Here is a 23,002-nt window from a genome sequence, read left to right on the forward strand (position 1 = left end):
TCATTTTTAAATGAAAATCAATCATTCCAAAGAAAATTCTTCTTTCTCACCTCTCTTTTAGCCATTTCCACCCACCATGTCCTTGACTCTATCACAAAAATACAATAATAGTTCTAAAAGACAGTCTTCTCTTTTAGAAAGGGAATGGCAGGGAAGAAAATAAGCTGGTAAAGACCATATTCTGGTTAGTGAGGTTTTCAAAGACACACCTTTAATAATTTTTATACAAACACAGAAGAACAAGGTCTAACTGCTGGACTTCAATAAGGAAACAAAGGCACAGATGATGAAATAAACTTCCGACTAACAATAAAACATGGGAAATATTCCCTTCTACCTAAAAATACAAAGCATCAAGAGTAAACTAGAAAAAGCTCATGAAAGCAGGAGAAAAAGGAGATTATATAGATAAAGGATTCTGACAGTGGCTCAGAATTTATTCCAATCATGCATTCTGGAATTGGGGTGGATTCAGGTACCCAGTGGACCTATGGTAATACACACATAAGCTGAAACTCCATTAACTTCTCATAAGCCCTGACTGTTACTGGCCTACTACAGTAATATTTTGGTACCTCAGTATATAATGTCACATTTGAGTCAGTTTAGTTCCCCAAAAGTTGAATATTTCCCTTTCACCCATGCACTCACCCTGCCAAATCATAAGAGGATCATTGTACAATTTAATTTTGACATGTAGAAGGGCCTTTTTCTCAAAGGGACCTGACTATCCATTTATTAAAGACAGTTCAGGATCTATTAGCTGACACAAGTCTGGGAATTGGAAGAAGGGCTGCACTCTGTATTGAGATGATTCAGATTATGCCTGTTTGCCCACCCTAGAGTTTTCTTCTCCTTAGTGTAAATCAAATAAGACTTTAGTAGGTTGTCCATCTATTTGAAATCCCAAGGATGTCATGGTCAGTTAGTCAACACTGAAGATCTCTATAGGTCAATCTAATGGGAAACTGTTCCAGCCATCCTGACTTTATCAGTTATGCATGGTCTCTCAGCCTTTGCCTCTCAGGGACCTCATCATATCCCCTGAATTCAAGAAGCCCACTCTAACAAGAGCCTCTCTCACTTGTCATTCTTGGTCTACAAATAGTCACCACAGAGCTTTTTAAAGGGTTCTGGAATGCCTATCACCAGTGAATTTCTCAAAGCCACATTGAAAAAAATCCTTTAGGGGAATTTAGTTAAGAAGCTGATAATCTATAATATATAATAAATCTGGGCAGTTTGGATGGCTTAGCAGTTTAGTGCCACCTTCAGTCCAGGGCCTGATCCTGGAGACCTGGGATCGAGTCCCACATCAGGCTCCCTGCATGGAGTCTGCTTCTCCTTCTGCCTGTGTCTCTGCCTCCCTCTCTCTCTCTGTCTCTCTCTCTCTCTGTATCTCTCATGAATAAATAAAATCTTTAAATATATATATAATAAATCTTCTCCAGCATTTATTTATGAATAAATAAAACATTTAAATATATATATATAATAAATCTTCTCCAGCATTCAGATTGGAATGCTGTAGATAACTTCATCTACAATATATCTAAGAACTCTATAAGCATGTATATCAATAATGAATACACTTATGAATATGAGATGAAAGAAAAAAAAGAAGTTAACTTTTATTTTATCTATAGCCTGTATTTTCTTTTTTTTTGTAGCCTGTATTTTCAATAGTGCTTATCTAAGTAATAATTTTTGAAAAGATAGATGTGTATACTATCACTCAATAACACACATGAACATGTCTTCAAGGATATTTGTCATTCACATTTCCTATGTTATAGTTTTTATAACACTGTCCACTCCACCTCCTAAGGAAATCACAACACCAATGAAGAAATACAACACGCACATGGACAAATACACACACATACATACACATACACATACCACTTAAAAGAGAAGGTACAAATTAATTTTCCACAAAACATTTAAGAAGTACTAGGTAAATATATAAACAAAATACGCACATCTAAAAATTACTTTTTTCAGCAAACATCTACTGACCAGGCATCAATTTAGGTCCTCAATAAACTGAAGGTCTAGTAATAAACACAGATGTTATAAAAAGATATGTACACTACAAATAAATAAGTGCTAAATGTATGCTCTGAGAGTCCAGAAAGAACAACTAACATCGCCTGGATCTGTTGGTAATAAAAAGAAAAAGAATCAGGAAGGTTTTATTCAAAAAATGAAACAAAGAAACCAAAGAAGTCCTTCTGATCCAAGGTGCTAGATGAAGTAAATAATTTTGCTACAATTTTTGCTGTCTGCTATATATCAAAAATCTCTAATGACACAAAATTTAAGATTTGGAGTAAGACTAATATTTGACAGAAGGAACTTATATCAATTAAATCATACATTATTAATTTGCTCACTCACTCAATAAACTTTTATTAAGTACCAATGACTTGACGCACATTATGAATAAAAAAAGATTCTTATTCTCAAGGGCAGCCCTGTTTATCACAAGGAAAGGCCAAGACAACAAAAGAATTGCAATTCCATTAGAGCTACTTGAAAAAGGATTTAGAATGTAATTACAAAATTACTCAAAAAGGGAAAGAAGAGCTGTTCTCCTAGGGATTTAAAGAAATTAATGGTTTGTAAAAATCTGATGTTTTACTTTCCTTAAAAAAAAAATATGCACACTAATCTTCGGAAAACAAATTACTTTAAAAACTGGGAGTTTTTAAAGGAAAGGGCAGACTTAGAGTGGTACATTCAAATCAACTAGAAAGATATTGAATATAAATTTTCCTTTTCTGAAAAGTTTTAAATCAAGTGAATGTTCTTTATTACCATGGTAACTCAGTATTGAATAACAATAGTTGCTATTTAAAATATTGCTTTCAAAGCAACATCAAACGCATTCAAATTAACACTATTTTAGGCAAATCAGGAAATCTAGTTGCAGAGCCAGAGTATTTTGCTACTAAAGGTATAGAAAAATCTTGATAAAATTCAAATAGAAATTCTGCAATTCTAAAAGAAAAAATAAATCAGCTACATGCTCTGGTTATTTAAACTACCTTCTCCATAAATATTAAGGCCAATGTCAAAGGAATATAAAAAATACTATTCCATACTTGCTTGCCTAAGGGAAAAAATGAAAAAAACAAACAAACAAACAAGCCCACACTTGCAAATCAGAAGATGAGGATGTAGAGCACAACATATATACAACTAGAGCTAATAAATGGTTAAGATCCTTAATAAATGATTGGGGAAAAAAACATAAAAATCCTGTACTTGGCATTTATCCTTCCACAATATTCCTTTGAGATTTTTTTCAACTATACCAAAATTAATCTATTATTATTCCTACTTTATGTGGAATCAAATTATCCACATTCTAGACCTTATTTCTCTGAAACAATTATACAGCTTTATATAAGCTATGAGCTGAGAATCGAGAATACTCCCACAAGGCGGAATGTTGTAGGTGAGGAAGCCAAAAATTAGGTGGACTAATCAGCTCAAGGTCACATGGTGAGCAAGAGGCAAAGAGATTTTTAAAAACCAAGCAACCCCCACTCCCACCATCCACAGATCCACAGCCCAGTGTTCTTTCCACTGCCTCACTGTTCTTTCTCTCCCTCATTCTTGGGAGAAAAAAATGCTGTCCTGCGTTTTCTCTCCTCTTCCCTCTCTTACTTGCTTCTTGCCTAAGAATTACAAAATGAGGAAAAATAAATAAATAAAAAAGGCAGCAGGGTCACCTGCTGGACACCCGGTACCCTTACCATCATAAGGTCGGAAGGTAGGCAAGGCAGTATTATACAATGGAAATTTGCTTAATGGATCCTTTTATTTCCAGAGGAAGCACAGTGATAAAAGTCTGTTTCTTTAATACTCATTACTCTGGGTCCTACTTGTTAAACCTATTATTAAAAAAATCAAAAACAGCTTTTGAAAGAATTGCGAACAGACTTTTTGGCCTCTAAATACATCAATGAATCAATGTCTATCACTGGCTTTCTTATAAAACATAAATTCTCTTCCATTGACACAGAGGCTAAACTACAACAAAAACTGACAGGGGGAAAATAAAAGAAAAGAGGTTAAAGAAAAGTGAAAGCAAATAAGAGAGGCATTTTTGGATAAACACATTATTGCTACTAAGCTTTCCACAATCCACCTTTTAAAGAAAATGTTATATTTTCATTTGTCACAGCAAATGCACTTTTTTTTTTTTTAACAATGTTGGCATTCAACAAAAGAAACACCTCAAAGTGATCAAGGCTCAGCTTGATACTAATTCAGTTCCTGCTTTCTGCACAAATTCTGAATACCTGCTGGGTGCATATTCTATAAGGAACAGGCAATTTTATCCAAGATCCAAAGAAACTGGGCATTTTCTTTTATGTTTTTATGAAGTTCTAACTGAAAACCTGGGCTAACGAAATTAATGGCATGCAATATACAGTCCTTTCAAGCTTATAAAAAACCAACCACATAGTGAGAGTCTTCTCTTTTCTTAAATAAAGGAACCCCTGGTCAAAGAACAAGCCTATAAAATGGATTAGGGAAGAGCAACAAGCAAATGTATGAATCCTTTGTCAGGTTGTTTCAGCGGACAGATTTGGGTATTCCTTGATCCCTCTGTTTTTGTTTTTGTTTGCATTATACATTCCCAATGTCAGTATTTTGGATCCTCACTAGCAATAAATATTATCAACCAAAAAAATATTTGTTAAATGATAGGCAAAATGTAGTATTATAGCTATTCTAATTAACATTTATTTGAATACTATTACAATTTTCTCTGTTCATGTAATTTATCCATTTACTTTTTCAGCTTCTTATTGAATTAAAAGGGCTCTTTATATATTGACAGTACAGGTGAGTAATTGCTAGAACTATATTTTGGTTCAACTCTATTTTCTTTTTTGATGAGATTTTTATATTTTTACATGGTTGTATCTACTTAGTTTTCTCTATGTATTCTTCTAGAAGAGATGGTTTTTTATAACCAGAGATTACTATTAATTTCTCTTTTCTTCTGATTCCTTTACAGATTAACTTCTTTATGTTAAAATATTTAACCTATTTGGAATTAGTTTTTGGACATCTAAAATAAAAATTTAATTTTTTTACACAGTTAAGTGACAATTGTTTTAACCAAATATAAACTAATACTTCATATTGATTTATCGAACTTTCTTTATCATATGATGTTTTATTCATGCAGTAAAGGGTTTATTTCTAGGATATCTATTTTTGCTAATAGATTTCTTATCATTTTTATTCTAGTACCATACTGTTTAAACTATTTCAATATTATAGGAGGAAGCATAGTAAATTAGCACATGTTTTAGCATACAATGAGCCTGAGTTCAAATATCAAATTACTCACTTAATAGCTTCATGTTCCTAAGTACACCGTTCAGCCTTATAAATTCTTAGTTTGTTTGTAAAGTTTATTTCACTTTATAACATGTCTTAATAGGGCCAGTCTTGTCATTCAAGATTTTCTAGATTTTTTGTTATTTACTTTTAATTATTTTCTTCTGTTTTTCAACAGAAATTATCAATTCCTTTGCTCAGCAAATGGTGTTAGGGACTGGTGTCTCTGTCGCTGCACTGTCGAGGGCTGTTTGCCAGCCATCACCTGAATGCCCCCAATGATGCATCCCTCTGTCCTGGTGCTACCACAGCATTGCTAGCCCTCTGGGGACCTGCAGAAGACACGTGCCAGGAACCAGTATGCCTTGTTGCATAGGATCCTCTTGCCACCTTCTTGGAGTTACTCCCTGTCCAATGTCATACAGAGAAAAGCAGGACTTCAAGTGGGGAATAGGCTGGGCCTGATGAAACACCGTGGCCACTATGGAGCCACAGTTCCAAACGCAGACAGGTGCCCTAGACAGGAAAAGACGTGGCAGGTGGGATGTATTTCCTCCAGAGTTTGAGACCCTGAAAAACAACAGGTGCATCTGCTGTGCTGTTCTTGAGTTTTAGTTGAGGATTAGTTGGTTTTCAGTCTGCATTTTGGAAGAGAGGAAATGTTACCAAAATTCCCTTGGGCTTTAGGGCGAGACCTCGCTAAGTGAATGTGAGTGGGAAAACTTGTTTTAAAAAGGCAGATTCCAGGGTTGCACGCCCTGAGGATTCTGATGTATTGGGGCCCAAGCTGGGACATAGGAGCCTGTCTTCTCAGGCCCACTCCACACCTGACACAATTCAGGCTGTACTGGATGTTGCTTTGAGGGCTGTGCCATTCCTTCTCTACCTGCCTCCCCCGACCCCCAAACTGCAGCTGTTGTGTTGTTTTATATTTTCTTTTTTTTTTTAAAGGTTTATTTATTTATTTATTTATTTATTTATTTATTTATGAGAGAGAGAGAGAGAGAGAGAATGGCAGAGACACCGGAGGAGGGAGAAGCAGGCTCCATGCCAGGAGCTCGACGTGGGACTCGATCCCGGGACTCCAGGATCACGCCCTGGGCCAAAGGCAGGCGCTAAACCGCTGAGCCACCCAGGGATCCCCTGTTTTATATTTTCTATATTTCCTTGGTTCTTGAAAAAGGAATGACAGAAATAAAGTTATTTGCTTTAGGATTTAAAAAAATATCAATTTCATTGATAACTATTTTGAATTTTGATTTTAATTAAAATTATATTAAGCCTATAATTTATCTTGGGGAGAATTAACAACTTGAAATATTCAGACTTTATGTCTAGAAACATAGCATGTCCCTCTACACTGTTCCATACTTTAAAAAATCCTTCAATTTCTTGATATTGCTAGATTTTCAAGTCTCATTGAAGTTAAATCAGCTGTTTCTCCTTCCGTGAATTCTTTTTAACATGGTAAAAATAATAAATACTAAATGAATGTTTTTGACAGACTCAGGGAGGTTTTTTGTTAGAAATTTGTTTATAACGGCTAACTCCTCTAGCAAAATAAATAAGCAAACAAGTATAACATGTAATCAATACAATTGAAAACCTCTTTTGAAAGATAATTTGGAAAATGCTGCCTTTTGTTCCTACTCTGTAGAAAAGTAACAATAATATTTATTCATGTAAACTCCTAACTTGACCTAAAGAAATAAGGAAAGAAAGAAAGAAAGGAAGAAAGCAAGAGAAAAAGAAAGAAAAAGAAAAAAATGAAGTCCCATTGATATTGGTTTGGATCTTGGTCCTGGTTGTTTTTTCTGTTACGTTTGCTGCCAGCCTTGAAAGTCTGTACTGTTGAGTACGCTTCTTTAACTAGAGAAGACACAATATTCAAATTGCCACTGAACAGTCCGCCATTCCAGCATCAACAAAAGATTTTCAGTTATTGTGAAAGTAGGAACTCAGAGGACTGTGTCATAAATGAGAAGGAGTTGGAGTAAGAAAGGATGACAAGTCACTTGACTATTCCTTGAAGGACAGCCTAACTTCAAACACGTTTTATTTGTTCCAATTAGGAGCATAGTTTTCTTTTTCTTTCTTTTTTTTTTTTTTTAAAGATTTTATTTATTTATTCATGAGAGACACACACACATAGAGGGGGGTGGGGCGGGGCTGAGACACAGGCAGAAGGAGAAGCAGGCTCCATGCAGGGAGCCTAATGTGGGCCTCGATCCCAGGACTCCAGGATCAAGGAGCATAGTTTTCTACTAGGTATTGTCACTGAAAACATGGGGATATGCAAAATTTTTGTATATAGATCTTCTCTTCTTTCCTTTCCTCCTTAATTATGTTGATAGTGGCACTCTAAGTCATTTTACTAGTTTTTCAATACAGTGCCAACAAAAGATAAAATCACCTCCTATTTTTTGCTCTTCATCACACTACAGTAGACAATTTTCACTCTACTTATTCAACTATCTATTGTATTACTCAGTTTGGTACATTTTTTTGGGGTTCTCTGGCATTTCATGTCCATGATTTGTCACCTCCAAGTTGTCTAAAAATCTCATTTCATGCAAGAGTTTAGTTTTACCTTCTATTTACATCTGTTTGTTACATCCCACCCTCCTCCTTTGTTAAAGTTGAAAATCCTAAGAGTGGCAGCATTTTCACGGGAAACTATACCCAAAACTCCCTGACTCAGTTGCTTTAGAATCCACAGAAGATAAGCAACTTCCTTTGGTATTAATGTACTTAAAGTCTTAGGTGTGTTCATTTGGGTGACATTTACGAACACTATCCGCATCATTATAATCCATCAAGTTATAATTTTGCCTTAAAATTACACTATATTTAAAGAACAGGAACTATATCCATTTAGCTTTCTTTATAAAGTATTCAGCAAGTGCATCAAACAAATGAATACTTAAAAATGTTCCTCATGATCATGATAATGGCACACAACCATTGACTTTTTGGCTTCTTAGAAATAACTTAGTTCCTTAACACTAGACCAACTTGGCAAAATGACATACACGTTCTTGGCTACCCAGTACATTACAGTCACGTTTTTGACATTCTTAAGAAATTTTAATAGCAAGAAAATTCCTCACTATTCTTATTTTCCTTATACGGTAAAATCAAGCAGAAAACAATAGATAATCAAGAGTCCAAATTTCTCTTAGGGACAAAACAATTCATAATAAAAACAACAATCCATGTAAACAAACCGCTTTGCTATAATAACTCTATGTCCAGGTCCAGAAATTATAGAATTTTGTTTATTTTCAAGAATTAAAAGTCACCATTTTATTGGCTAGAAAAAAATTGTTCATTTTCCCTATCTTTGGTTTTATAAAATGACTAAACTAGAATAAAACTTAATGAGTAGTGAATTCCAATCTTCTACTGAGCAGTCTCTATATCTTCTGCGGCATTATAAGTGAGCTGTCATCTACTAAACAATGACAGCATAGATTTCATGTTCATAAACTGAGAAACCAAGAGGAAAACAATCCATCCTCTCTCCTGAGAGCAGATGGGCATTTAAATTATAATATAAATTACTCACTTCCCTAAAAGAAAAATTTCCTTAATTGCTGAGGTTATGAAATATGAAATTTAACCCCAGATCATATTTATTGAATGATTTATTATATTATGATAGCAAATGAGTTATGTTAAATCCCATCAAGTTAACAAATTAATTGTCCTCCATGATGTCCACATAGACTCACATGAGACCAGAATTACAGTGTTCCATTATACAAGTAATACATAACATTAATACATAATATGTTAGTCCTCATCCTAATCCAGACCCACCTCGATGGATACACAAGTACTTGCATATGGATTTGCTACTCATCTCCCACTGCTAACCACAGGCCAGACTGTACTATAAATTCAGTCACTCTCAGAGTTCTGGAAAAATTTAGAAACAGGAAGAATTTAGAAATAGATCCATTTGCTCTGGACTTCATTTGGTATACTGTCAATTTACTGGTCTCTAATATACTTAATACCCATACATCCCCAAGCCTCTCCCCTCCATTTTCCTCTGAGATAATGTTTATAACATTAGCAGTAACCCCATAGTTATTGTTTGGCCCTATTATGTTGAATCATAGGTCATTCTCTCCACACAACTTTTCACCTCTTCAGCTTCTTTGATACTACAACATTAATTTGGTGTCTTTGCTTTCAATCTAGTCTTTCTCCTTGCCAATCTATGTAATATCAGCAAGGTGACCCATATAAAGTGCAAATTTTACTTCAGTTACTTTCTAAAGTCCTTCAATTTTTCACCAACATCTTTAGACAAAAAGGCCAAACTTCTTAGCAATTCCAGGCTCCTCCATGTCATGGCCTCTGGATACCACTCCAGCTTGGCCTCCCAACACCATGACATTTTACTCACGTTCCATGATAGTTCACACCTCTGAGCAATTATTCATGCTATTTCTTTCTCTGGAATAATCTCCCACACTGGACAAGTCCTGCACTGTTTGCCCCAGAAAGCCTCCTAATTCTCTGTCCCAGAAGCATGTACATCCTCCATTTTGGAGAGCACAGCATTACATTTTGTTTCTATATTTGAGTCCTGCCCCCACTAGCGTGTGAGTGTTTGTGAAGCAGAGGATATGCCTCTCTGTCTTCTTGCATAGGCATCCATCCCCTTCTCCCTCCCTTCCTTCCTTCTCTTAACAAATAATTACATTTACTTGGAACAACCATTTTATTAGGCCTTTGAATACAATGGTGAGCAAAAAGACTACTACCATAATTATGCTTAGTCTATGGGAGGAAACTTGTTACATCAATGATAACATTTAGAATATATAGTTACCAAAAGAGATAAGTGACCTCAAAAATAGAAATACAGCCGCATATACCTAATATGCGGTATTAAACATATTTTAATTTGGAACAACACCTAAAACTGAGGTGTCTAGAAGGCTTTTCAGAAGAAATGATTCCTGAGCTATGAACTAAAGATCCCAGGTGCATGTGTGGGTAAGGATGAATGGGGTGGTGGAGAGTACTATAAACATATGGATCACGAAGAAAGCAAGAAAACATAACTGAACCAAAAGGCCAGTGTTGCTATAGTGTAGAGAAGAAACAGTTGAATCAAGATGACAGGTAGGTCAAGACCAGAGCAGGAAGGCCCTCCTAGGCCACCATGAGGATTTTCTATCTTTATCCTAGAAGCAATGGAAAGCTATTAAAGGGATTGAAGCAAGATAAGTGATTTAATTTGATTCAGGCTTTGAAGCTTCTCTGGCTACAGTGCAGAGAATGGATTGGAAGTGACAGCTATAAAAAAAAAAAAAAAAAAAGGAAGTGACAGCTACAGTGAATTCAATCAGGAATGGACCAACACTGGTACAATACAACACCACCAGCACCTCTACCTGTTCAATAACTAATCTAAAGAACTGGTTATCCCTGGAAAAAACAATTATTCTGAGTTGTCTTCCTTAAATTTTGGATTACATACCTTAGTAGGCCTCTTGGCACATCTCAGAAGGGCTACCATCCTCCACTCATCAATTTACTATTTCAAGTGATACATTATACCTTCCACCTTCTCAAAATTCAGCATACCTTCCTCCATCCTCAGTCTCAGTAATAACCTTTCTATTTTTTCACCGAGGAAACAGAAGGAACCAGAAAAGAAACCCCATTCCTCCCACTCCAAACCCACCAATCCATTTGTAGCCATGCTCTGTAACCATCTTCTCTGTCTCCCCACCTGTTAGGAAGCATGACTGCCCAGCTGCCTTACCTGTGGTCAACACCTCCACTTGCACACTGAATCCAGTTCTTCTGGAATTCATTAAGAGGCACTTGTGGACTGTGCTCCTGTGATTATAACCTCTATCGCTCCAACAATGTCAACTTTTTCCTCTCTACTTCATTCTCATTACTCATATTGTTCCCAGAAGTATGAAAACATATTATAATAGCTCACATTAAATATGTATGTATGTGTATATATTTCATATTTCTATACATGTATTTATTATAAGTACGCTTAGCTTGTATCTGCCTTGTCCCTATATCCTCCTTCCTTCAGCTACTGATTTATTGCTTTATTTCATTTTATATCAAAACTCCTTAGAATTTTCCCAGTGGTGTTTTGGCAAATATTTAACAGCTAGGTCTTTAAAAATATTTTTAAATCCTTTTTTTATGATGTCTGTCAATTTCTTGGAATAAATGCACTGTGATTTTTTAAAGCTATTGAACTTGACCTCACTGAACATAGAGTTGGAAGAGAAGCACCCAATGATCCAATGAACTCACAGGAGCTGGCCCCAACATATCATTAGATTTGTCCATATGGACCATCTCTACTTCTCCTACTATCTCTTGGACCTACTTCTGGCAGGCTTCTATTCCCAATACTACATTAAAAACGCAGCTCCCAAAGTCATTAATTCAGTCCTCAATTTACTCCACTTTTTGACAGTATTTGTTTCAGTTGATCAGTGCCTCTTTTTTTTTTTTTTTTTTAAACAATGTCTTGTTCTGTCCAGAAATCAAACTCTCTAGTTCCCCTCTTACCTTAGTGGCCACTCCACCTATGTCACCTTTGCTGTACTCTACATGTTGAAAGTCTCAGGGCTCTATTATATTTCTTCTCTAACTATACATATCCTTAAAGTAGCTACTCTTGATTGGACACTGCCACTTTGGAGGGGCAGTTTTGAGAACTTGGGGGGCAATTTGGTTCTCACAATGATGATCAGCAGTTACCAAACTTTAGAAGGTAGGTAGGGGTCAGAGACATTAGTTACCCTGTAACATTGTGGAGGATGCTATGCAACAAGGAATTATCTTACTTCCTGCCTGTTTTTCAAATGACTTCCTGGACATTCATGTAAATGAAAAACTCACTTATAAAAATGAATTTATAAAAAATGTAAAGTTTTTGCATGATGTAAATACATGCTAAAAAAAAAATCCCAAGATTGCAATCACCCTGTAAACTGAAGTAATATTGTAAACTATTGTGTCTAGAACTTCACCAAGAGAAGCTCACTATTTTGGAAAATTACATCATAAAGAAAATAGTGCTTCTAATGTTTCAATTGTATTGGGATCTGGTATTTGGAAACTTCTTATTCGTGAACAATCTGTATGTGAATTAAGTCACCTATTTCATGATGACTTCTAGTATAGTTATGCTTGAAAATTTAAATATGAAATATAAATCATTTACTATAAATTATTTTAGTAGCTCCTTCATGCTAAGGTTAGGACACTGTTTTATAAAATCATTTGTGTACATAATATCTGCAAATTGCATTTTAAGAATGTAAAGTGGGCATACAATATGTTATAAAATGAATATAAATTGCTATAGAAGGTATATTAATGTAATAACATACAGGGAAAACATATACAATGTAAATACATAATATATACAATGTGAAATACATATAAATATATTTTTAAATGTATATAAATCTTACATAGATGCAATTAATATGCTAGCTGCTTTTATCTAACTTCATATCTTTAGATCCATGGATATAGTAATAATTCCCAAGTTTAGATCTCTATCCTGACCTCCAAACTAACATATGCAATGGACTATTCAACCTTACTTTTTGAAAGTCTCAGAGGCATCTCAAATTTAAACTGTATAAAACTGAATTTAAATATCCACTCTTATGTGCCCTGATATGCTGAAAAGATCTTTAACTCAATACACAGCAGCATTGCCCGTCCACTTACTTATTTACACTAAATGCCTTAGATGATCTCTAATTCTTAACTCTTCTTTTTTATTATTTTTTGATTTTTTAAAGAGTTTATTTATTGGGATGGGGGACAAAGAGAGAGAGGAAGATAGAATCTTAAACAGATTCCACCATAAGCGTGGAGTCCAACATGGGGCTTGATCTCACAACCCTAAAGATCATGATTTGAGCTGAAATCAAGAGTTGGTCCCTTAACCAACTGAGCCACATCCAATCCACCAAAAAAAACTGTCAGATATACCTTCAGGATCCACTTTTCACAACCCAGTCATTGTAACCCTACATGTAACTAGTACCTTCTCTTGTCTATACAGCAGCAAAGGCTTCTCTCTAAACTCATCTCCTAATTCCCCATTCTGGCCCAGCCCCATCATATTCTCTATACAGCAGCCAGAGTTACCATTTTAAAATGTAGTCAGACCCTAATCAAAACCCTCCAATGATTTTCTACAACACTTAAAATAAAACTGAAGTCTCTAAGTGCCTACCATATCTGGTCCATGGGTGTTCTCAGATTTCATTTCCTACAACCTTCCCACTTAATTCCAGCAACACTGCACTTCTAGCTGGTCTTTGAACACAAACATTTGACTGCTTCAGGGTTTTTACACTTCATCTTACCTCCCCTATTATTACTGCTCCAGATTCAGAGCTCTGTTCAAAGAGGCTTCACTGACCTCCTATAATAGTCCGAATCCAACTAAAACCAGGAATGACTCTACGTCATTTAAGTGGAAGGAATTTAATACAGGGAACTAGTAGAGTTAAGTGAGGGAAGAACTGAAGCTAAAAGATTGTGAACAAATGTAGAGAATAGAAAGAAGCTACTACTGTCCATGGGGAGTGATGGGGAACCAGGCTACCAGAACCCATAAAGCAGACCCACATGGCAAGAGATAAAACCACTACGGAAGCATCTTTAAAATGATGATATATTCCCCACCTCAGCAAAAAGTTTGACCTGTTTTCTGCCCTGTTCTAAATTTCCACCTTTTCCCTTTCTCCTTAAACTCATTTAAAATAAATAAATAACCTTGGCCTGACAACCACTAGGTAATATGTGTTAAAACAAAATGGATATCATTCAGATGCAGATTTCTAAGCCATGACTATTTTTCTCAATCATATAAAAATGCAAGTCCTCCTATAGCCTATAATGTCTGATCCCCTACTCACCTCCCTGTTCTATTTCCTACTACTCTCTCCCTCACTGTATCTATTCCAGCCCCACTGGTTTCCTTGCCATTCCTTGAATATCCTTTGAATATCCAAACTTATTCTCACCTCAGGGACTTTGCACTTACTCTTTCCTCAGTCTAAATACACTTCTTCCTGTTATCTACTGACATCTCCTCATCTCCTTGTATGAAACTAAACACCCTATTTTTTAAAATGATTTCATTTATTTATTCATGAGAGACACAGAGAGATAGAGAGGCAGAGACAAAGGCAGAGGGAGAAGCAGGCTTCATGCAGGGAGCCTGATGTGGGACTCGATCCCAGGACCCCAGGATCACACCCTCAGCCAAAGGCAGATGCTTTAACTGCTGAGCCACTCAGGCATCCCCTAAACACCCTATCTAAAACAGTACTATCACCTTTCATCATTATTACTCCCTTAACTTTATTTTTCTTCAGACCATCTAGCACTATCTAATGTATTATACCTTGGTTTGTTTTTGTTTGTTTGTTTTTTGGAGATCTCTACTGACTAGAATATAGTCTCTAGGAGAGCAGAGAGCTTGGCTGTTTTGGCCAATGGTATATCCCCAGACACATGCACTGCCCAGTATACAGTAGGTGTTTAGTAAATACTTATTAGCCAAAATAACAAATAGTTTAAATGTTATCTTCCACAAATGACTAACCATTATAATTTGCTAATCAAATCAACAACAAAAAGTATTTCTAGTCATTCTTTTGTAGATGTAGCAATTGATAATTTATATTCATTATGGGTTTAAACTAAAGCTCACACTGCATGAACATGCATTATATAAAACCCAGATATTTTATATATCCAAGTATGATTTGTGTTGTTCAAAAAAAGTCAGTTTGCTCAAACTTATTTTGGATCTGCATTTTGGGCATGTCCTCCAAAATAAGGTTGGTATTCAATAGGAGTACTTTAATTTTTTGCTTTTTTTACAGCCACCAAAAGCCATTCACAGATACATATGGTAAGGTCACAATTGTTCCAAAACATGTTCTCATTATAAAATAATAACATTATTATAATTCGTGTCATCATAATCTGCTTTATAAAGAGTTCCTCAAATTAAAAAAAAACACTAAGTGCATTACACATATTTTGTTTTGATCTTTTCGTAAACAATCAGCTAGATGAAGCATAAAATGTACCTGGCCTAATTCAGTGACAGAGAAATAAACAGAGAAAGAATTATCACCTCTTTTTTCGTCTAGTCTTTAAAGTTCTATCTAAGGCTATTTGTACTATAAGTATCAATGTGTTAGGTAATTAAGGCAAATTCATGATGTTATATTGGCCCTGTTTTCCCACTTTTGACCCTCAAAGTGAACCATGTCTTCTGATTGTAGCAAGATTTTCAATAGATAATAAATTGATGGAAATTGATACCACAGATTCAAAGAAAAGCTATTATGTGATTCATACAATAAGTCCTCTGTTGCATATTTATCCAGTTGTCAATCCATTAATTATCAAATGGAAAAATTACAAAATCTTTAGATTAATTTCAATGTGGGTATTATGCATATAATGCTTTTGTAGTAAAACTTAACCTCTCTAGAGTAAGCTGCTATTTAGAGCACTAAAAAAACCAGCAGACATTATTCAATAATAATGACATCTAATACAGAAAGCAACAAAACATTTTGGATAGTTAAAATGATAATGAAGCCAATAGGCAATCTGTGACCATGTATTTAAAACTGGAAAGTAAGACTGATTCTAGAAAAGCAACAAAATATTAATTCAATGATAAATCCACTTAAGTAAGTCACTCTACCCAGTCTATCATGATCATTTTATGGAAAAACCTAAACTGTGTTTGAGGTTTGAAGAGTCTTCCAAACTTAATGAGTCTTTTTCACATACTTAAGGGATGCAACAAGAGTCTTGATTAAAATAAAAAGCTAGACAATAAATCTAAAACTTTAAGGCCTCCTTGTTCTGTGCTATGTAGCTGCTTAAACTGCTTCTGGTCACTTTGCTGCTGGGGATCATTGCTTAATCTTGGAAAGATCATCCATGGGTAATCTTAACCTGTTCTTTAGACCTGCCCAGGGCAGAACATATTTCTGGGAAGAAAATCTAACTATAAAATATCTGTCAATTTAGAAAAGCAGACCTCTGATATTCAACTTTTAAGTACCCTTTTGTTATTTCCTACCTCTACTGCTCTTAATACTACGTTTTAATCAATTTTCACAGAAACAAACAAACAAACAAACAAACAAACAAAAAAAACAGGGCAGCCCCCGTGGCACAGTGGTTTAGTGCTGCCTTCAGCCCAGGGTGTGATCCTGCAGACCTGGGATCCAGTCCCACGTCAGGCTCCCTGCAGGAGCCTGCTTCTCCCTCTGCCTGTGTCTCTGCCTCTGTGTGTGTGTGTGTGTCTGTCATGAATAAATAAATAAATAATCTTAAAAAAAAAAGAAAAAAAAAACAACAACTAATGATCCTTGATCTTAGGAGTAATGTTCCCAGTTTTCCTTCCATAATTATAATTCCATTGTTTTAAGACAACTAAACCTTTTTTTGAACTAAAGTGCCAGATAGTGGTAGAGCTATTTAGGAGTTTTATGCATGAATGCTTGACATTTTTTTTCCAAGTCAACAAATATTTAAAGTCAACAACCAAGAAGGTCTATTAATTGAAAAGCATCTGACTGGAACTGAACTCTGAATAGAATGATCTTATTTCTCCCTCAATGGCACAGTACATTAAAAAGGAGGATAAAATTAAAATAAAGTGTTCCTAACAGAAAAGATTGAAATAAATGATGAAACCATTTCTTTAATGAGCTACTGACAATAGAAAATAACTTTATGAAGAAATTTGTGAACAATAGCTAGTAATAATCCATCATGAAGTTTCTCCTTACCATGATGAATTAAATTATATCTTCATTGTGCTTGTTTCCCTTCAGATATAGAATTTTATCAATTACCATTCATTACTGAAGTTAGTTCTTAGTTTATTGGGATTCTTACCAAAGAAGAAAGAACTTTACTCATTTGTCAAATAGTGCAAAACAGCTATGATTATATCAACGAGCTCTGGGTGTATTCTGAGAATCACTATTTTCATACTATACCAGTGTTTTTTAAACAAGGGGCTACCATTATCTCTTTTGAATGCAATCAAATAAACTATTTCTATTGAGGCCTGATTTTTCACATTCCCAAATAGGTCATTACTGCTCAAAGATCTTTCAATTAATTTCATTGTTTGCCCATTAAATACCATGTAGCATATTTTCTCCATTTTTATCAAGTCTCCAATGGAAAACTGGCTGCCCTTTATATAGATACAGAATTTATACACACTATTATTTTTAACTGTATGATATAAATTCTTTCAACTATCCTTCTTCCTAAAATATCTCTTTATTACATAATATCTTGTCCTAATTTGTACAGAAATTAGTCCCCTTTCCAGTGCTAGCTTCTCAGACCTGTGCTTGCAAATCCATTCCTTCTAGTCCTCTTTCCATTCCCACACCTCCACTGACTCTTCTCCTCTGCCTTCCAGTACCAGTAAGTCTTTCCTTCACTGTAATCCATCCAACTAACAAATTATTAATACTATTGTTATGGTGCTCCAAATCTTTCAAAAGTTCTTTAGCATCTCTAAGTTATTCTAATATTTTGTCAAGGCATTCAAGATCTTCACTGAGCTGATGCTAAATGGCTTTTTCCCTAGGACTCCCCAGAATAAAATCTTTGCTTCTGCTAGGCTGACTCACTCACCTTTCTCATATATGGCTTATGCATTACCATCCCTGGTTTTTGACAATGCTGTGAATTTTATCAAAATGACCTCCTTCCTCCTTCATTTGCCTGATTTTCAAGGTTCAGCTCAAATTCTGTCTTCTCTATAAAGCTCCTCCTAGAACCCCAGACTACACTAAATCTATCTTTTTCTGATTTCCCTGCTCCAATTTAGCACTCAATTAGGAAATATTTTTATTTATACTTGCATTAGTGTTTATACTTGCATCCTTCCTTTTGAGCATCCAACCTAAGCAACTAGCCAACAAGTTAACATTTACTGAGCACTCACTTGTCAATCACTCTTTGGACCAGGAGAACAGAAGAATGAATAATGTTTCTTTTATTTACTCAGAACTCTTAACACAAAGCACCTTTCAGGGAATACACAAGTTTTTACTAAATAAGTGAGTAACACATCACTAATAGATTTGCTATTAAAAGTGACCACTCTTCCAAACATGCTGTGCAGTTGCTATACACACATAGGTAATATCACAAAACAATCATGCAAGACTGGAAGTTTTAAATCTCAATATAAATCCTAATCCCAGGTGTTTATTAGTTTTAGAGTAAAACCAATCAATGATTTTAAAATCATATATTTTTTTAAAAAAACACATTTCATTCTTCTCACTATTGCCCATGCATCTGACAAGTAGGCAGAAACCAATGATTTATAAGCACAGCAATCAAAACATTATAAACAATTGTGGGTATCCAAAGTATCTGAATTCCAAAAATGTATCTGACAAGAAGAAAATATGACTATCAAAACTGTATAAGAAAAGAGAAAACAAAACAACAGCTTGAGAACATATATACATTTCTATATGTGCTAGTAGTCCTACCACTTAAACACATGTGAACTATTCTATAACTGATTATTTTCAAAGCGTATAACTTAAAACTCTATGCTCTACATACCTGTCCAATCTCCTACTATTTTAAGGTGGACCCCAAATGTTGCTTTGGTTTCAGTAGGACACTAAAAAGCAAACAAACAAAAAAACTAGAATCATTTCTGAGTATTCTGAGTAATAATTATGTATTAGCAAACTATGATTCAATTACAATTTTCATTCTCATAGCAAGTCCCCAGAATCAATAGAAAATAGGAAGTAATGAACTAAAAATCAATATAGATCCTCATTAGTGGAGGAAAAAAGCAACACTTATCAGTCAATAAGACAATATACATTGCTCTAAAAACCCATAAGTATATATATAAAAAAATACACATAATCTAAAATTGTTAGCATATCACAAATATTGTCTAAATACTTTTTGAATTAAGATATTTAAGAGGACAGAGCTTTTAACCACAAAGGAAGAGATGGAGACTAATGATTTTAATGTCTTTTTCTCTCCAGATATTATACACTTCACATTTTACCAAATTCCAGGAATAAAGAAACAAAACATTTCCCAATGTGACCGGAATTTTCCATGTCCAACAAGGAACTCCTACTGAAAGAGTTCTATTTCATTCCCTCCCTTAATTCTCAGAAGAAATAAACTGGAGTGAACTGGCAAGGGTACTTGGGAAGGGGAATGAGGTGTAGTAAAAGAATAAAAGTATACATGGCCCCATGTTTAGGAAATGTAGAAAACACCCACATCACTGAAATGAGAGGATAATTTTTGGTTCACAATAAGAAAACGCAGAATCACCTTTCATTTTTCAGAATCCCAATCTCTTATCCATAAACCTCAGGTTCAAATGTTGTGAAAAGTAAGCTTCAGAACTCATTTGGTGGCACTATCTGACTTGAATTTATGGGAGGGTAATAGTGGGAGACTAAAAGCTCTGTACAAAAATTCATACAGAAGTGTTTTCCTACAGAAGTATCCATTTGCTTAAGAATCTTACCCCACAAGAGAACTGCTAGAGAACTTATATAATATATAAAACATACATACCTTTTAAAATCTACAAAATTCTAAATTCTGAAAACACATCTAACTTAAGGGTTATGGATAAGAACTTTATACACACTATTATTTTTAACTGTATGATAAAAGCTCTTTCAATTATCCTAATTTCTTATCACACAATATCTATCCTTTCCTGATTTTTAGAGAAATTAGTCCCCTTTTTCCAATGCTAACTTCTCAAAACTTGGGTTGCCATTCTTTCACTGAGTACCATGTGCCAGTGCTAAGTGCTTTATTTCCAAAATCTTACAATAACCTCTGGAGAGCTGTCTTTTATAGTTAAAGAAACTGAATAACTGGGACTTAAAAATATGGACTTTTCCCAAGATCACACAACTAGTAAGAAGAGAAGACAGAGTTTAGTCCAGGTGTGTCTGACTACATAGTTCTTAACTATGGCAAGTCACTGTCTCCTCTAAGGCGAACACGGAAAATGGGTAAGGGTCACATGAAAAATCAACTGGAGTAGGAGGAAGAAAATTTATTTGTTGAAGATTATTAAAAGAGATGTACAACAATAAGAATGAAGGGGAAATATGAGCTGAAGTCAAAGCACAGACATGGTCCTGGGGGCCCTGTGATAGAGAATGGGTTGCATAAAGCAAATCTAAAATCCTCAAGCTCCCTGTGTTAACCAACTAATGTAGGTCACACTGGGATGCTATAAGAGGAAATAAAGGGAGATGAAGACACTGTGGAGAAATGTAAAGAATTCACAGTCAAACAAGAAAGGTAGCTTGGAAATCAGTGAAAGCCCTAAAATAAAAATGTAGGTATTCACAAGAAATCACAAACATACTAATAGTACATGATCTAATATATGTTCAGGATTGGGAACTGATATGATACGGAATTACTGCTAGTATGATAAAAATATTAAGATAAAAATATTATGAAATTATATTATTTAAATATTATTTGTACTATTAAAATGGTATTTCATTATAATTGTGACTCTAATATTGATTTCATTTGCATTCTGGTTTCTAATAACTCCAAGATCAATAGGTTTTCTAATGAGAACATATTAATAATTATTCCATTAGTAAGATGGTGTGATCTGTAAAAGCCACCCATCATTTTAGTTCATACTACTTAATGCTGGCCAGAGCCTCTATGCAGTAAAAGTTGTAGCTAGGGGATCCCTGGGTGGCGCAGTGGTTTGGCGCCTGCCTTTGGCCCAGGGCGCGATCCTGGAGACCCGGGATCGAATCCCACGTCGGGCTCCCGGTGCATGGAGCTTGTTTCTCCCTCTGCCTGTGTCTCTGCCTCTCTCTCTCTCTCTCTCTCTCTCTCTCTCTCTCTCTGTGACTATCCTAAATAAATAAAAATTTAAAAAAAAAAGTTGTAGCTAGCAGAAAGCAAGAACCCCAACAGAGTTCCAGGTTACCAATCTGTTTGCCTATGTGTCACACTTGATGTTTCCCTCATTGTAAACTAACTCTTAGATCATAAAAAGAAGATCTAAGCCAAGAAGTCATCAGAATAGAGAGAAAAAAGTTAGTCTTGATATGTCTGAGTGTATATCTGGCTTGATATAATCTCATATTCTAAAGGAAAACATGTATCTTCCCAAATATTCATCTCTCTAGTCCATTCTTTCAACTAATGGAAAACATGTATCTTCCCAAATATTCATCTCTCTAGTCCATTCTTTCAACGCAAACATTGTAAAAGATACCTGCATGTGATAACATCCCCACAGGTCCTGAAGAAGCTTACAAACTTCCCTCTTGTGATGCTGGCCAAATATATCAGTACAGTTTTTAAGTTGATCTTATTTTGAGCAGATAAAACATAGTATTGTTTCTTTCAAACTCTGGGAATAATACCTTTATAAATTACTGATACTTTCTTAAACTGGCTAGGAATAAGAACATAGAATTTAATATAGTCTTTGCCCAGTCATATTGCCTCAAATTTGAAGGAGGCCTGTACATACAGAATGGTTTCAGCATGTGTGGTTTGAAACAATGACTGGAGATCTTAGAATCATATTCTAGTAGCATTGCACAAAAATGTTGCTTAAACAGTAGTGTAGTGATTCTTTAATGCTTCCTCACTATCTTTCAATTTTTTTTATTTTTTTAAAAAAGTTTTTATTCATATTCCAGTTAGTTATCATAGTGTTATATTCATTTCAGGTATACAATGTAGTGAATCAACCCTTCCATACATCACCTGGCACTCATCATGACATAGTGCACTCCTTAAATTCCAACACCTATCTCATTCATCCCCCTCACTCACCTCCTCACTGGTAACCATCAGTTTGTTCTCTATTGTTCTGAGTCTGTTTATTGGTTTGTCTCTCTCTTTTCCCCTTCGCTCCTTTGTTTTGTGAAATCACATGGTATTTGTCTTTCTCCAGCTTATTTTGCTTAGCATGATAAACTCTAGCTCCATCTATGTCATAGCAAATGGCAAGATTTCATTCTTTTTATGGCTGAGTAATATTCCTCTCTGTGCGCGCGCGTGTGTGTGTGTGTGTGTGCGTGTGTGTGTACACACACACATCCCAAACTGGACAGCAATATGCAAAAGAATGAAACCAGACTAAGACCACTTTCTTACACCATGCACAAAAATTAATTCAAAACGCATTCAAGATCTAAATGTTAGACAGGAAACCATCAAAATCCTAGAGTAAAACTTAGGCAGTAACCTTTCTGCCATAGACCGTAGCACCTTCTTTCTAGATATGTCTCCTCACTATATTTCTAATAGTGCTTAAAAAAAAAAAAAAAAAACTTCTCAAAAGGAAGAAATAGTAAAATACAGATATCTATGGCTCTCTACCTTCCTAGAACATTAATAAGGAAATATGCTTATGACAAGTTTTCAGTTTAAAATTTTTCAGGATAATATGTGTAGTTAAGCTCACATTATTAAAGAAACAGTTATGAGTGGGGGTTTTTTAATAGAGAAATAAGTTGAAGAGAACACA

The 23,002-nt window shown here is 35.0% G+C and overlaps 1 protein-coding gene across 6 annotated transcripts in view; it reads right to left on the reverse strand.

Annotated features, from left to right (window-relative positions):
* The window catches only part of NOX4 (NADPH oxidase 4), a 161,761-nt gene that overhangs the window by 56,788 nt on the left and 81,971 nt on the right, over window positions 1-23,002 (reverse strand). For all 6 annotated transcript variants that reach the window (XM_026015242.2, XM_072726154.1, XM_072726156.1 and 3 more), the window contains one exon: window positions 19,045-19,105. In XM_026015242.2, coding sequence (XP_025871027.1) covers window positions 19,045-19,105 — 61 coding nt within the window. The remainder of the gene's footprint in view (window positions 1-19,044; window positions 19,106-23,002) is intronic.

Source organism: Vulpes vulpes, chromosome 11 (assembly GCF_048418805.1).
Source record: "Vulpes vulpes isolate BD-2025 chromosome 11, VulVul3, whole genome shotgun sequence".
Lineage (NCBI taxonomy): Eukaryota > Metazoa > Chordata > Mammalia > Carnivora > Canidae > Vulpes > Vulpes vulpes.